This window comes from Ascaphus truei, chromosome 2 (assembly GCF_040206685.1).
Source record: "Ascaphus truei isolate aAscTru1 chromosome 2, aAscTru1.hap1, whole genome shotgun sequence".
Lineage (NCBI taxonomy): Eukaryota > Metazoa > Chordata > Amphibia > Anura > Ascaphidae > Ascaphus > Ascaphus truei.
In genome coordinates, this window is record NC_134484.1 from 31,287,614 (window position 1) to 31,305,519 (window position 17,906).

Here is a 17,906-nt window from a genome sequence, read left to right on the forward strand (position 1 = left end):
GCTTTACATATAAGAAAACATAGGGGGAAAAACTGTATTTCTGCTTTAAGTACTACTTTGTATTTAAAAAAAGGATTTTTTTTTTAAAAAGTGTCTCTTTTCCTTTTTTTTTTTAGGGAATAATTATAATTGTTAACCATCATTCCAACCCTACTGTATGTGAAATGAGCCCAAATGAGCCTCAGGTACAGAACAGTACCACTGCATTTGTGAACACTACACTTAGAAAAACTGCCTGGGTTTTATTAGAAGTCCAAACCCACACTATTATTCCCTTCATTCCACTGCAGTTAAACAGTTCTAGGAGTTGTATAACTCTTCCCAACTACTTTTTGTGGCTTTTAACCCGGCGTTGTCCTATTGATTGCAGTTGTGTTTGAGACATGTTCATGACATGCCTAGTTACTGCTTGAGTGTAGTGCAGGAGTTGTCGTGGGGAGGGGAGCTTTCCATGCTGCTGTACTGTTTACAGGGCGTGTCAATGGGTGATCCACTGGAGGCTTTGGCCATTCAGTTCCAGCCCCTTTATCCCTTACACAAAGCTCAGTCTGGGGGAGGAAGAGCTAGGGGTGGAGTTGCAGAATCTCCTATAAAACCCCCAGCACTGAGCCATCAGCTTTATAAAAAAACAAAACAAAAAAACATTGTATGCTCATTTATCTGGGAGACAGAAGAGACGGTGCTGCATCTGGGTACGTTTCCACATCTGGCTAGTGCAAGGTAAGAAAAGAGGTTTTGAACAGTATTTAGTATCAAAATAGTTGTCTGCAGTAATTGATGGTGACTTGTGAGTGATCCTTATTAGCCTAGTATTGGCAGGTGACGGTTTTATGTATAATATGATTAATGGTCTTCCAGAAATTTAACTCCGTGGAAGTTACTTCTTGGTGCTGGGTAGGATGGTCAGCTTGCAGGGAGGTAGGTAAGGCATTTTCTTCCACTCCCTTGAAGGTTGATTGATTGAGAGCAGCCTTGCTGATGGGAATATATATTTGGCATGTGCCTGGTTAACATACAAGGGAGTCATTAAGAGTCCTAAATACAGTGTGTATATTAGTTGTGATATCTTCCCTTCCCCCCCACCAAAAAACAAACAAAACTTGGGCACCATAGACTAACTCTAAAAACCACATTCTACAAAAGTCATGTTCATACAGCAAAAGCTGCACTATTCCAACGTATTAATTTGCCAATACAGACTTTAGGGTTTACACCAGGTTCAACTTGAGGAATAATTTTAATGCCTGTTTTTTTTTTATATTATTATACATACTATTAACATCTGTCCACCAACCGCATTCCGTTTATCAAAATGTGTGTGCTTTTCGTGCACTTTGAGGGCAAAAAATAAGGTTGGTGCATACAAGTGGTTAAATTTTGAGATTTGTTTTTTTTTTCTCCAATTGTCCTTTTTCCAGCAAAAATGACATTTGTGGACGCTTGGTACATAGGCGCCATTGTTTGAAAATGTTAATAAAGCCCCCACACAGTCCTCCTGTGTATCCAAAGGAGGCAGATTGCAGCTAGGACACATGGAGAGCAGAGAGGAATTAGCAGCAGCAGAGTTAATCTCCTCCTTGATCAGATCTATAGTGAGCTTCTTATGAGCAGAGAATGGATGGGCCCTGATTCTGCAGTGTTCTTGGCACACAGCCCTGGTTTAAGTTTGAAGCCACACTGCAAAAAGCACAATGATGGATCATCACAAATGCAACTAATATGGGGGGGTTCACATGTGCAACGTCTGCTGTAGCTAAATAGAGATTGCGTATATAGCTTTATTTGTATAGCGCCATTGACGTGCATAGCGCTTCACAGCAGTAACACACGTGACCTAATCCTATAAATAACAAATAATACAAACAACACAATGTTAGTGTTTCAGACAAAAGTAACATTAAGGAAAAAGTTATTGCCCGAAGAGCTTACAATCTAATTCTTTGATTTAATAATTCTGTTGTAGTGATTTTGGTATAACCAAAAGTATAGTTCCTCTTATGTGTTCATGCATGCTTTCAGAAAATATTGCTACACTTATTAATAAATAGTATCGGCATTGTTATATATTCTTTACACCATTCTGCTCTTTAGTGAGCTGTTCCACTCCATTTTTTTTTAAATGTATTTCTTTACAGTATTTTTTTGTGTATGACATTTACATTCAAAAGTGGCCACTTTTTGGAAGGGTCACATTGCATGTGAATTCAGCTTTTTGTTTAATAGTAGTAACTATTGGGGAAAGTTTATTTATTTATCATATGGAAATAGAGATGTACTTTTCATGCTGAAAGTAGTGATGGATAATCACATGACTTCTAGCAAACTTTTTTTTGTATTCCAGCTCATCTGTTTAGTGGCTGCAGACCTTACTTCAAATGGTGGCAATAGATTAGTTCTCTCATCCTCCTTCCTCCATAAAAGCTGTACTCTTTCACATGTCTAATTATTTGACTTCAGAATATTTTATTATAATTTGTTATTAGTTTTTTTTCGTTTAACTCCTTGCCTCTGATTTTGCCCTGATTTCAGTTTTTGATCTGCCCTCTGGCTCCCTCCAGTGGAAATATGTTATGCTACAGTAGACTAAGTACACGTCTCTGACAGTTACATAGTAGATGAGGTAAAACAGACATACTGTACGGCCATCAAGTTCAACTTATCCTAAATTTTGACGACTGATACTTTATCCTGTATTTGTACTTACCGTATATTTATCCAGAGGAAGGCAAACAGAAACCCCAGTGAAATATCATCTGATATCTCATAAGGGGGGAAAATGAATTCCAAATATTGGCAATCGGATTACTCCCTGAATCAACATCCTTCCGATGTTTACTTATTTGGTGTATCACTGTATACCTTTCTAAAAAGGTGTCCAACCTTGTTTCGTTTCACCTCCGAAACCAATGAGTGGGTGGTACAGTATTACAAAATGTGTCATCACAACAATTGACTGCAATTGTGTACATGTAGTGGCTGCTATTGTATCACCTAAAGCATTGTATAATATCCCCCCCCCCCTCCTGGCATTTGTGCATATAATAACTTTCATATAGCACTCTTCTCCTAGTGGGATATAAACTGCTTTAGAATTACTAAGTAAAGACAAACCATTAACACTAAAAAATAGGATGTAAGAAAATGGAGACTGGCATGTTCAGTATTAAATGTTGGATTTCTAGTGGTGTATTAATCAAATTCCTGGGCAAACCAATAGGGCTTGATCTTGTTTTAAATATCTGCAGAGGGGGGTGTCTTAGTAGAGTGTTTCAGAGTAGGCGCATCATTGCTAATGTTTTGTGCCACAAAAGATGTCAACAAAATTCTGGAAAATGTCCCCAGACCTTCACCTGTGGATAGATTTAAGAGAGGAGAGTATAGGTATTCATGCGCTCCTTCAGACCGCTTGGACTGTATTTACGTTGGGCTTTCAATGTCAACAAACTACTTTACAACAAATCTGGAGTGCAACTAGACATCCACTGAGAATTTCTAGTGGGTCCTTGGTGCAAAGGATAAATAGAGCTCTGTATAGCCATGATAATCCAAGCCATATTGTCTTATAATGTTGATCAGCGGTAGCATCTACTCTTTTAAATAACATGGGAGATGAGATTGAGCCCTGTGGCACACCACATGCACTGATGCAGAGGAGAATATTCCTGAAGACCCTCTCTGTGGTCTGCCAGTGAGCTGATCTGAACCAGCTGAGGACTTTTCCATCCAGTGAACAGAAATCTTTCAGGTGTTCAATTAAAATCCCATAGTCCTTGTTGACCACTGCAGCATTTTGATACTGTGAACTGATTGTTCAATCAACCCCTTCCTGTAGCAAACCAGAAGATCATTAAGCACACAAACCATAACTGTCTCGGTATAATGTCCTCACTGGAATGGGTCATAAATATCATGGTTTGACAGACTAGTTTCCAATTGGCTTTCTATTAATAATAATATTATATATATATATATATAGAGAGAGAGAGAGAGAGAGAGAGAGAGAGAGATCAGTGTATCTCGAAAGCTCGCACAAATAAAAGCATTTCGTTAGCCACAGAACGGTATCATCTATTTATTTTTTTGATTATTGAAGCTCGGCTAACACGGTACTGATATATATATATATATATTTATTTATTTTTATTATGGATCTGCTACGAAATATTATGGTGTTTTGCAGGGCCGGCCTTCAGGCAAGGTGGTTGATTTGGGGCCCGCGCTCCCTCTTCTCCCTTCTTGCATGACCACAGCTCGGCTCCAGGTGGGGAGGTGTGTGTGTGTGAAGGATGGAGGTCTTGCCTACTGCGGAGCGGCCTTCTGCAGTGTGTTGTCATGGCGATGCATTGCCATGGTGTCATTACACTGTAGGAGGAGGGCCCCGTTGCCGGCATCTTGCTTGGGCCCTGCCAAAGGTAAGGCTGGCCCTGCTAGCAGTACTATGACAAAGGCTCCATCTGACAGTTTTGAAGTCTCCCTTTTCTCTGGAGTGATAGCCCGGAGGTAATGTACTCTAACTATAGCAGTTTTTGAGTATTCTTCAAAATAGCCACTTGCCAATTTTCTGCTCGACCCTGGCAGCTTTGGAATTTGCAGTTTTTGCTCAGCTGCATATATTTCCAATTGGATAGTTGTATTGGTCCTGAGGAAGTGCAGTGTTTCTTGTGATATTTTTCTTCTTTCATGAAGTTAGTGTACAGAGCTTTCAAAACCTCACGGTCTCTTTGTGTATTGCTGGGCATGACATCCTAATTATTCTCCCCTGAAAGATTTGATGTATTTGTGATCTTGTCAAAGTTAAGATACTAAAGTGTGTGTGTGTGTTCCCAATATAAACAGTGAAGTCTGTAGCAATTCCGCAGCTTTTGGAAGAATTGACCACATTTATAGTAAATCGAGAGAAAATGTGTGTGCTGCCTAGTGTAAATCTGTGTAGAAAAAAATTAATACAAATAAAAAGCCTCTGGATAGGCGCACGCACAAGTGAGGTAAAGCACATTGAGAGAATCTCACGATAGAAAGATAGTCAGTGGATCTGGTCATCTCGCATGGTAAACAACACCAGCATCAGATTTGGTCATCGGCGACGTTCCAATCACTTGGTGGAGTCTTGAAACGGTCCAACTAGATCAGCACATAAGGGAGACTGAGCTCACACAACCACCATACAGACAGCTCCGGCATTGCTCTGATCTCCGTAGCTCACACTGACGTGATATAACGTCTTTTGTCACAGTTCATGTGACTTCATCGGTAGTACGGATAGGTCTATGCACTTTTTTTTTTTTTTTTTTTTTTAAATGGCAATTCACGAACTGCACACAGCTGTACAATGTACGTAATCAAAAGAGTACACACAACAAGCCAGCAATAAAATGCATAGACAACCAAATGCAAAATATACATTACATATATCTGATAGAGGAACATGGATATAGGTGAAGTATAAAGACTAGTACATGCAACATTAACCAATCAAATGGTAATTGGAGACTTGCATGGTATAATGTATCATATTAACACATGACATAATACTAACCACACAAAAATGGTGTGTGTGTTCTTGTGGCACCACTGAGACTGGACCCGGGTCGCAATACTCCTTGAGAGCTGAAACGTTACGCTTTTTGTATGTAGCGCATGTTCCACCCACCCCTTGGGAGAATGGCGGCTACTGCATATTTGCTGCTATACCTGCGTCTCACAGGAGGCCTGAGCCTCTACTGCTGGGAGCCTGGGGTGTACCTGAGTAATCACTTGGTAGCGCCTCCACCTGTATGGGATCCTACTATGTAGGATAACCCCATTACATGAACCCCATACAAAAACACACGCTTGTACGTATAACCGTTTTACTGCAGGCAAAAGAATACATATATATTTCCACCCACCAGGTCATGCACGATCGTGCCCTCCAACAACCCCCAACCCGGTGTCCATACATTGGCAATATAGTCCTCCCTCTTTCCTCCACAGTCCTGAGGGACCCTTGGGCAACCAACCACCCCGGTGTCCACAAGAAGCAACTCCCACCCAAATGTGTGAGACAGTGCACCCCCACTAATGTGTGTATAGTTGGTGCACTTGCTGTACCTACCGAGTGCTCTGTCACCCAGTGAAGCCGACAGTAGCTACATGCCTTCGGTCCCTCGCCATCAGCGACGAGTCTTCCTCCGCGTTGGGTGGTGTCCGGTAGGAGGGTCCCACATTTGGATAGAGTCTTTCCGTATGGTGGCTTGGTACCAGACTGCCACAGCATCAGTCCACAGCCGTGTCCTGACTGTATCCCTAACTGAGATGCTAAGCGGGCAATGTCCCTATCTAAGGGCAAGTCCCTAGCACAGCCACAATCTATATGGGAGTCGGGGCCTAAGGGGTCCCTGTCCTAGTGCAGCGGTCACTGACACCCTACCCCTTCCTCGTCCCAGCTCTGACTGGCAAGCTCCAAGTGCGCGAATAGTATCGATCTGTGTGCAGGGGGGTTGTAGCCCCATTGGCTGTGCTGATTCACATGGTCTCTGCCCCTGGGCATGCTGGGGTCTGTAGTCCCCACAGCTACCTTCCCTGGGATGGCCACCTACTCTGCACATGCGCAATCACTCTATACATGGCGGTGCCCTGCAAGGGGAGCCACTGGCGACTCTGTCACCTCCACACACTCCCAGATGTAAGGGGGCCCGGGGGGGGAACCCTGCTATATAATATTTCACTTTTTTTTTTTTTTTTTTTCTCCAACCAGTCCTGGAGATATGGATGTAGATCTATACCTTCTAAATGAGTGACAATGTAGGATTAATATGAACAAGAAGAAGTTGTATTACTTCATATCATTTTGTACTACAACACGTTCATCGTTGGCTTTAACCCATGACTGGTGTAGGCCTTCAACATGGAAAACTGCACTGTGCCCATTTCTCCCTTTCCCCCTTCCCCTACAGCCAAGAGCTAATCTGTCTTGTAAACAGACAGTGCCTCCTACCACAAAAGTGAACTATGGACCGAGGCAAGTAGCTGGTTTGACAACAAAAAATATTAATATATGTGCACGCTTGGCACCCTTCGGTGAATCTGAACCTTTGTGTAACTTGATATTGGCTAACTAAACTTGAAACATGGACACTGAAATGGAGACGCTTTGTGAAGCACAGCTTTTATAAACTCTGAAGGTTTGGTGTTTCTTGGAACATGAAATAGAAAATCTAAGCTAAAGAAACATTAAGCTTTCAGATGTCCACAAAAAAATAACTTTTTGTTACTTTTTTGTGTTGTTGTTGTACTAAGGGACTAATTCTATATACGCCAAAGCAGCTAAATGTGAAACTATCCCATTCAAGTCAGTGGGGGAGGTTTTGGCCACACGCTGTATGATCAGCTGCTACTGCGTATATTGAATTGGCCCCAACTAGTCCGACTTCGAGGGAAAGCTTTACTAGCTTGGTTATTATTTGAGAAATCTGACTAAAAACATCTCGGTAGGCTGGTCTTTATTCAACTGTATTTCAAGTTACCGTACAAACTAACCACATACAGAAGTGAAAGCATCTGGACTGTTGTATGCAACGTTCAGTGGTTACTCTGAATTATTTCTCTTGACAAACATTGCAGCATGTGATCATTAAACCGAGGGCAATAAGTGACTCTCACTACTTTTTTAAATGTTCTCCTTTTTTTAAAACCTTTTCTGTTGGACCTTCTGACACCAAAAGGTAGTTTTTATTGTAAGGGGGTTATGCGTTTCCAGCGATCTCCAGCTCGTGGGCTAAAGACTTTATACTGATATCCTGGCCGTCCACATTCCTCACTTATGCAGGTGTAATCGTTAACATCAGATCAGCTCAATGTTCTTTTCCACTCCTTTCTAAAATGACTTTGTTTTGCCGTTAATAGTGGTCACAAGACCTGTTGAGCATTTATGGGGGTTATTCATTAAACTGGGAGGGTGCTGATTGGGGAACCAGCGTACTAAACGTCCCACTGACTTCAATCGCAGGTTAATGAAGGTAACAAAGGTTAAGAATCGCCTGACAAAGCATTATAATATCTTATAGACAAAAGTAATAGACAGCACTCACACAAAGTAGATAAGTATACACAAAGCGGGGTGCCACGGACTAGAGAGGGCCCAATCCCTCTCAAACACAATAAAGTACTGAAGAAAATCCAGCACACCCTAATAATAGATACAAAGTCACTGGTATATAACAAATGTGAAAATGTAATCAGTGCACAAATAAGTCAAACAACTGACTACGCCACACTAGGCAAACAGACAACATATAAGTAGGGCCATATATAGGATGTACAGGAGGATAAGGGATAAAGGAAAAGTAGGATGGGGCAACAAAGGGAAGGTGAGGTGAATGGTGGAAGGGGAACAAAGAAAACAAAAAAATTATTATTATATTATAATATCTTAATACATAGTGGACAGACAGAGCCCCTGTAGATAGCACTCTGTTTCTGTATGAATTGGTGATTTATTTAAAATAGCTTTATTAATTGACAATATCGTTAAAATTTTGGGGTTTAAAACAATGATTAAATGATGCCAAGTGTGGCTAACTCTATGGATAGGTGTATCCAGAGGAGTATACAATGGTGTATTAGTGCCCAGTGTTAGGGTAATTCACTGGCCCTAGTGTTCCTCATATGGAGAGAATGGGCTAGAGTTCTAATAAATTACCACATATGAAGAGCACTACACCAACTAGGGAAAGGTCTTTCATAATAGACCGATATTAATACCCTAAAAGGAGCAGTACTCAGCTGTTAATTAGGTATATGTATATACAGAATTTACAGCAGTGCCACTAACTTACCAGTATTGCAAAACTAATACTAGTGTCTATTCTAGCCCTGTTATTACACACTTGGGATGTACACGTGTTAAGTATCACACACTTGTATTTAAATACCACCACCCACACATGCTGGTGTTAAAAACTCATAATAGGTGCACATAGACCTAGATCTATATACACAAGTCTATAATGTACCAATAGCTGAAGCCCAAAAGCAGCTAAGTACAGGTCCAATCAACTAGTGCACCTACTAGTATTTCAATACTTGGGCACTACATCTGTGGTCCACACAGCCGCTACTTTCATTACAAGAACTCTAGCCCATTCTCTCCATATGAGGAACACTAGGGCCAGTGAATTACCCTAACACTGGGCATTAATACACCATTGTATACTCCTCTGGATACACCTATCCATAGAGTTAGCCACACTTGGCATCATTTAATCATTGTTTTAAACCCCAAAATTTTAACGATATTGTCAATTAATAAAGCTATTTTAAATAAATCACCAATTCATACAGAAACAGAGTGCTATCTACAGGGGCTCTGTCTGTCCACAATGTATTAAGTTATACGCCCTTTGCAGCACCAATTTCATTGTTCTATAGTAAAGCTGAAGCGGGGGTTAACATACATATAAACCTATTATAATATCTTAACGGTGTATCACTCGTACAAATATCTGTTCTTAACATTTGTGTGTGTGTCTCTCTAATTCATAGTATCTTATTTTTTTTTTAAAGTATAGTAGTCAAAATAAACAACTTGCTGTAAGTGGCTACTTTAGTTTAAAAAAAAAAAAGTGTGGAGAAGGAAGTACCTGAGCCTGAATGTCACACGCGTAGGAGTGTAAAATGTAGGCTTGACAGATACTTCTCTGCACTTTAACTCTTTTTGTAAAGTAATTGTAATGTTCTCTTTAGCCAAAAGATAAACCATTAATAATTGACTTGCAGATCCTGGAATTCGTGTGGGGTGTTTTTTTTTTTTTTTTTTTAATACCCTAAATCTGGGCAATTAGTGATTTTGGTTATGTCCCCACTGGCAACTGCAGCGCCCGCTTTGGCGGACGCTGCAGGGACAAGAGCCGCCCCACAATGGCCACCGCACTGCGTGGTGAGTTTTTTTTTTTTTTTTTTTTTTCTCCCTCCAGCCTGCAAGAAAATTGTGAGGGGAACTAGCAATGGAGCGCTAGGCCACACCCCCAGCGGTTCAGCCAATGAGGGCGAACCTGCTAGGTGACATCACGGCCGCACCCCCGTCACGCCCCCCTCATCTTTTCCCCTGCAGCTCACTGCAGACCGGGGAACTCGGCTACATGCGCCGCCGCCAGCCTCGCAGGTGCGTGTGCAGCGCAGGCACTGGGGCCTTAGCCTAAGCTTTGTAATATGCCACTGCTACTAATTGCTGTTGGTCCTAGGAAGGACATCCCTTTTAAACATGCTGGCTGACTAGTGGTTTTTTGTTTTTTTTTTTTGTTTTTTTTTAACTCAAATGTCCTAACTTGGGCATCTCCCTAGCCATTTGTACAAAGATTTACCAAAATCCTGGGTGTCTGTCCTACTGTATGTCCGTCGGTAACATAGCAGCTGGTGATTTTAATGTAGCCCTTTTTCTGAACCCTTCCAAAGGAACTACTGGTCGCTGTTCAACACCTGCGGCTCCAGGAGATCTGAGCCTCCGCTAGCTGGGAGCCTGGGGTAACACTCATACACTTAACGCAGCGCCTCCACTTACCCAGGATCCCCGTGATGTGAGATTCCCCTGGGCAAGAAATACAACAACACACATATATGATGCAACCAGTTTTACTATAAGATAATGCACGATACCATATCACTCTATCTTATTGCAATATGACCCAACACATATAACCTTATACTATAACTGTATAACCTTAGTGGCTCGCCCACTCATCAGGAGTAACGTCTCCGTCCCTTCACCGCGTGCCCCACACACCGTGTCCATATATTTTAAAGTGATGGTATAGGCTCAGTTCTTTAACCATTCACTCAGTGTTCCTAAAGAGTTTAGCCTAAGGCGGGATCAGCGCCTGTTTACCGGTGTTGGTGCACTTGATGTTATAGTACCTTCCGGTCACGGCGGTGACCGGTACCTCTTCGCAAAGGGTCAGATGAATCACGGTCTGCCTCTTGGGTCTTAATGTCCAGCCGTCTGGTCCCAGACAACTCTCCAGCAACCTGCTCCGCACGCTTGCCTCTTTGTCCCTAGCTGTCTACACAGTAAGGGTGACGCTCGCTACTACTATAGGCCGTCCCTGCAGCACAGCAACCTTCGGTGACTTAAGGGAACACTCCTAGGGGCCTACGGGGTAGCCTGTCCTATGCAGGTGGGTCACTGACCCCCTGCACCCACACTACCTCTCTCTTCACCTCCCGGATCCCCTCTGACTACTCGACCTAAACCTGCAGCAACCGCACTGCACTCACACAGTACCTGCAGCAACCGCACTGCACTCAACCGGTACCTGCAGCTACACTGCACACACACACTGTGCCTACTTGTCAGTGCTCACAGCACTACCAGCCGTGACACTAACAAGACTGCACACTCACACCTAAGGGCAGGGTCCCTAACCTAGGGGCCGTCCCTCAATACCTACCCCCTACCCTGGTGGGGATTGGGGCCTTCCTGGGATCTGAGGAACCTTACCTGGTGTAGGAGCCACTTGCTCCCTACACCCTTCCTTCCCCTTCCTGCTTCAACTGACAAACGTGGTCCCCGCAACATTGTAGCCTTCCTCCACAGGAGAAGCTGCAAAACCCTATTTGCTGGCTGGCTGCACGTGATGTGGGTGAAAGGGCAATCCCCAGAGGCTGCTGGGAATTGTAGTCCACTCAGGACCTCTTTAGCATTGGGACCGCGTGCGCTACCCTTACTGCGCCTGCGCGACCAACGCACACGCTCGCGCAACCTGTCATGGCGGCCCCCCCTAGCCGGGTGTGCCACAGAGCCTCGGAGCGCTACATGGGGGGTCTCTGGGGCTGATAAGAGACCGGGGTTACATTAATAATATATTTTTTCTTCTGGAGCTGGTTTAGTTTTGTCAACTAAACAGAGGAACGCATGATAGGTTAATTGCAACTTAATATATATAGGGTTATTTTTTTTTCTAGAACTACTATGAGAAGCTGGCAGAAATTAATGTCTCTATGTAACTTGGATTTAATGCCTAACTCTTAGGAATAGATACTACCCCCCCCCCTATAGAAGTAGGTAAGTGTACTTGCTAGCCAGGACAATCCCTTGAAGTGCGGCCTTCCTCTTGCAATGTAGCGGTGTCGGCAGCATTTGGTGCCGCATCATCATGGCAACAGTGCAGAAGGAGGGCTGCTCCGGAGAAGTAAGATCACACACCCCTTGGGTGAGAAGTAGTCTGTGGGCCCCAGGCTTCCTCATGTCAGGCGAAAGTTGGATCCTGTTGCTGACAAACGAAGGTCAAGGGGCCTGGCACCAAACGTCACCCTGGTTCAACTTGCAACATGGGACAAAGATCCTGGACATGCGTTTTTTTATATTTATTTTTATAGAAAAATGGCTTACAGCCTCTGTAAGGAGTGTTTATTTATTTTAAGCAGCTGCTCAGACAAAGCCAGTTTTGTGTGTCAACTGCACATAATTTTCTATTTTTGCTGTGCTTCCTGTCTTGTTTGTAACTCCATTTCCTTTGCTTGGCAAACCATACCCCCCCCCCCCCCCCCTTGCACATGTGGTCCGCTTCAAAAACTTTTTGTTATACTATTGAGTCAAAAGCTTGGGTTTGTGTTGGCTGCTTCTGCATATGCATCTAATTCAATCAGTATATGCCTTTGTGGCTACAGCTGTGTTGTGATTCATTTAGTAGAGCAGCTTGAGATTTATAGGTGTAATGATGAGGTACAGCACTCTCAAACCCTCATGGGTCTCTTCTTCAAGTGTACTGTAGGAGCACAGACAAATCATGTTTATAGGAAATATGTAAGGCTGGAGGTAATGGCTGCTAAATACCAGAATAAAAGTTATGCGATCTTTCCAGGCTGTCTTCCCCAACAGCAGCAGTTTGTACTCATTGGTCCCATTAGAAGCCACGTGTGGGAAGACTGTGACCAGCTTCAGGTTGGTCTGATGCTGCACTAAACATGCACACACCTAATTTTGCCCCCTACATAAATATTAAGTTGCCCTTTTTTATGTTCTAACACTCCTGTAAATTAACATCATGTGAAGCAGGAGTACTTGCCAAAGAGCATAGTGTTGTCTTTATGGGGAACCAAAAACCTCCTATGCACCAAGTGTTAAAGAGAACCTGGCTGTGAGACTGGACAGGAAGGATGAACAATACATACAATGAATACTTTATTTTGCAGTCCTGCCAATATCTCAGGAATCATGCTATATGTATATTTTTGTCCCCCGTTTTCTCTTTATATACACAAAATAGAGGTGTATATGACAGGCCTCTGATCGGATTAGCTAGCCCAACTGTAGATTATTTTCTCACATCGTAGGCAGTCTGTGATTTTCAGGTCTGTAGTGTTTTATTTTTGTACTGATGACAAAGTTAGAAAATCTTGGCACCATTTGGTAATCTTTGGACCAGGAATGCTGTTGCTTTTCAGTATAGGAGGAACCTGCTTCTCCCATTACATCAAGAAGGGAAATTATCCTGTTTAAACACAGGAAATTATCTTTTGGGACATTTAAAAGGGCATCCCTCCAATCCATGTTAATTTCAGCTCCAGGGATCCTCTGGTTCCCAAGTTATTTGCTGGGAAAGGTGCAGATTGTACGTCCCTGTATTTAAATTCCCAGATCCGTTAATCCTCCTCTACAATGATTGAGACTTGTTTCCTCTGGAAGGGATGGTGTCGGTGCTGCTGGTCCTCCTCTCATACTCTGCATTGAGGATCCATCTCCACATTTTGAAGGATCTGCTTGTTAAGTTTTTGAATAATAATAATAATAATAATTAATATATAGAACTGTGCCAGCAAACTAGGTCATTTTTCTTCATGCAATTTTATCGAACACTCTCTATCCTTAATGACACCCCCAATCAGCATTTGTTTGTTTTATCTTCCATCTCTTGGGCTGCCGTGTCCTGAATCTCTTGTAGGCTCTCTACCAACAATTTGTTCTTTCTGGCTTGTCATTATCCATCTACTTTTTTTTTTTCTTTGAGCCTTTAACATTTTCCCCGACTCATTTTTTGTTATCTTTCCTAATAACGTCCAAGAAAAACTCCTGTATCTATCTGAGGAAGACATGCTGTCCAAGTAAAATGAGGATGTTTCCTGTGGAAATATATATTATTCCTTGCATAGTACTGTACTGACAGTGTATGCAGTTCTGTACCCCAAATATGTGCTCTATTTTTTTAGGTCTGGGGCACAGAAAGATGAAGGGATTTTCCCCAAGCAGAGAGGACACTTTGGGTTGCCTCCTGCTCCTTATACCCTTTAACTCTTTGTGTAGCCTACTGTACTTTTCAAATTCAACATGAGCAAAATAGTCAGACTGACTCAATTCTAACTATCTTTTTGGTTGTGCACACGCTCCAGGAACATGACCCAAAATAATTTGGCAGGCAGATGTTTCAAGGAATCTGGGATTCTTTACAATAAAATATCTTTAAACCAGAGTATTTATAGTGGCTCCCATCCACCTCATTACCGTCCCATCAATATAATGGGAAGGAACGTGTCACGCTTAATAGAATATGCTATATTTAAATAATAATGCTGCTCTTAATTTAAAGGCCATCCGGAAAATTGAACTTGGTCAGTGTTGCAACCTAGTATTGCTCATTCCTAGCTTACTTTAGTAACACCTGTGATCTACTTTTACCTCATGGTGCTGTCCGTGTTGGCGCATTTAACAAGGCTCCAGAATTGAGATTGGGACACATCACCCTTTTTACTGCACCTTGCAGTAAAGCTTGCAGAAACGTCCTGCGAGGTGTTAACCTTGAGGCTGTGGCTCACATTGACACATGATACATTGTTTACTTAATGTTCAACAAAACTTTTTTTTTTTTTTTTTTTTATTATTATTGGATTGGTGTAGCTCTACTCCAAGAGAACATTATTCTGTTAACCCTTTGTGTGTCGTGTCAGGTTAACAATATGCTGGCCTCAGTGCTAAAGGGGTAAAAACGGCAATTTTTATGCAAAGCATGTGACGAATGTAGAATTATACATTCTTATCTGAGCTGGCGATCGTTTGGTGCTCCCGTTTATACATCTGTCAAAATCCCGATTGTCTGACTAACGTAATGGCTGCTTTAGTCAGTGTAACTCAGTAATATAAGGATACATTGTAGCTGCTAAGGTAACATTAGCTATTGTTACAGTTTACAGCTCAAACTGCGGGGAACATTTGCAACAAATTATCACAAACGGGAAAGTGTTGCAAATATCTTGCACCGCGGGGGAGGTGGCTAAACCTGCTATAGAAATCAAAGTAGGCATTAACACTCATTAAAAAATGGCATTGAGTTGGATACTATTTATAGCATATAGTATTATTATTATTTTTTTTAAAAATAATAATTGAATACTCCAGAACTGGTTTATTTAAAAAAAATAATAATAATAATTTCACATGTTTTTTTGCTGCTTTAAATAACCAGGCAAAGGTTTAGGTTGGTTATTTTATGATGTGCATCATATGTTGCTTGGCATTATGGCAGCAAATGGATACAGTTCTGTGCATTGAATGCCTTGTCTCTTTGTTTCAGGTAGAAGAGAGAACCATGTCTACTCCACTTCAGGACCTGAATTTTGCAGAGGTGAAACCTCTCCTTGTGGAAAAAGAAGACGTATGTGTTTGTTTTTTTTCCCCGTTCTTTATAACAAATTAAATTTAAAAGCCCCTAAGTATTTCTATATTGGCAAGTTTGTGACTCTTCTAGGTATTTGTATAACCAGTTACCAAACCCCCTGCCGTCTCCTACAACTGGTGTGTCCTCTTCTGTAGAACAGGACAGACCTGTGAGGGCAACAGTAACAGAAAATTGACAGTTCTCTCACGCATTGAGCAATGATTGAGGCACAGGAAGATACAGGTGCGCCGACAAGTATTCTAAAACTTGCCTTAAACTTGCCTTGGAAAATCTGGGGCAATCACCAACAAGACCCAGGTACATACTGGGCACATGCTGCAACATTTCAGTGACATTTCTGCAGAGACTAATGGCCCATCGGATTAACACAGCAGGGGTCCCAGGCAGTCCCATTCAGTTTGAATGGGACTGCCAGGGACCCCCGCTGTTAATCCGATGGGCCATTAATCTGTCTGCAGAAATGTCACTGAAATGTTCCAGGATGTACCTTGGTCTTGTTGGTGATTGCCCCAGATTTGTTTTGGAATACTCGTTGGCACTACAGTAAAGTGATGTTTGTTAAACCTTTCTCATTCCGGCAGAATCAGCCAATCGATGACTGGGTTAATTTCTGGCCTCAATACTTGGAAGGGTTAAATTGCATTTTAGACACACTTCCTAGTCTGGGTGTTTTTTTTTTGTTTTTTTTTAAGTGCAAGAGTATGATAATGATCGGACCGGCAAATGCTGTGCAAAACTACATTGTTTGCAAAGCCAATATAGTGTAGTCACAGATAACTCGCTAAAAATTTAGTTTTCATGAAGGTAAATAATTGTATAATAGCTGTACATATTTTATACATTGGTGTGTACTATACTTGCTTTCAAGCTCTATTGCTTTATATGAAACAAACTAGCAAAACGGAAATGAGGTTGGTGCGGATCATATAGGGGGAGGTTTGCTGACCTCTGGTACCTGTTCACTGGGATCCCATGTGATCTGCTATCCACGGCAGTTCTTTATCCTGCACCACAGTTTAGTGAATCTCCGCCCATATGTTTTATGTTTTCAACTTTGTTTTTTTTTTTTTTTGTTTTTTTACTGCTGACAAATTTCCTAGGGAAGATCTGAAGCTATTGATTTTAACTGCAATCTCATGTATTTTTTTTTTTTTTTTTTTTTTTTTTTAGGGAATTACTGTGTTGCTTCCGGAGTATGAGATTCAGGTAAGATCGCCTGTACCTGGATGTCTCCTGGAATTCACTTGTTCAAATTAAGATCTTTAAATGCACTTTGACAGATGCGCATTCCATGCAATCTGGTCTCCCATTTCTGGACTGGAACCCAAAAGGAATTATTTATTTTAATTCAGTTAGAGGATTGTACTTTGCGTTCTCTAAATTTGCTTTTATAAAGGGCTATCTTTATTTTATATCCCTTATCCTATACTGATCTCTGAATGTTCTGAGGGCTTGCACTGTATGGGTCTTTATGACTTGCAGGGAATGTCATGCTATTAATGCTGGTTTTCTAAGGTCAGATCACATTTCCATGCTTCATTGGAATGTGAACAAGATCGGAAGTGGATAATGTGGTCGCTAATCTGGAAGACTCGTGGATCTCGGGTGCACTGGTTTTCTGGCACTCTAGAAGTTAAAACTGCCAAAAAGTGGGCAAGAAATAAAACTGTGATATCTCCAATGCAAAATTGGCTGAGAAAATGGGCGAGACCCAATTAGTAGATGGCCCATTTTATTTATATCCCTCCAAAAGATCAACCTATACAGGCATACCCCGGTTTAAGGACACTCACTTTAAGTACACTCGCGAGTAAGGACATATCACCCAATAGGCAAACGGCAGCTCACGCATGCGCCAGTCCGCACGTCCTGAACAGCAATACCAGCTCCCTACCTGTACCGAAGCTGTGCGCAAGTGGGAGACAATAGAGCCTGTTACAAATGTGTTATTTACATCAGTTATGCACATATATGACGATTACAGTACAGTACATGCATCGACAAGTGGGAAAAGTGAGTGCTTCACTATAAATACATTTTCCCTTTACATACATGCTCTGACCCCATTGCGTATATTAATGCGGGGTATGCCTGTACTCCACATAGTGAGTCTAAATGTAGCTGGGAATAAAGATGTGAGGGGGGGGTGGGTGGTTCTTGTGGAGTTTTGCGAAATCATATTACATTTTCAATATTTTCTTGTGAAATCTGAACTTTGCAAAAAAATCGCAGCATTAAAAGCCAATTGGGCACATGCATCAA

General features: G+C 41.9%; 1 protein-coding gene across 1 annotated transcript in view; it reads left to right on the forward strand.

Moving 5' to 3' along the window:
• The first annotated feature begins 565 nt into the window (after positions 1-565).
• Positions 566-17,906, forward strand: part of NDRG1 (N-myc downstream regulated 1) — a 40,416-nt gene continuing 23,075 nt past the window's right edge. The window contains exons 1-3 of the mRNA XM_075581836.1: positions 566-720; positions 15,540-15,620; positions 16,815-16,850. Of these exons, the coding sequence (XP_075437951.1) occupies positions 15,555-15,620; positions 16,815-16,850 (102 nt within the window). The 5' untranslated portion in view covers positions 566-720; positions 15,540-15,554. The remainder of the gene's footprint in view (positions 721-15,539; positions 15,621-16,814; positions 16,851-17,906) is intronic.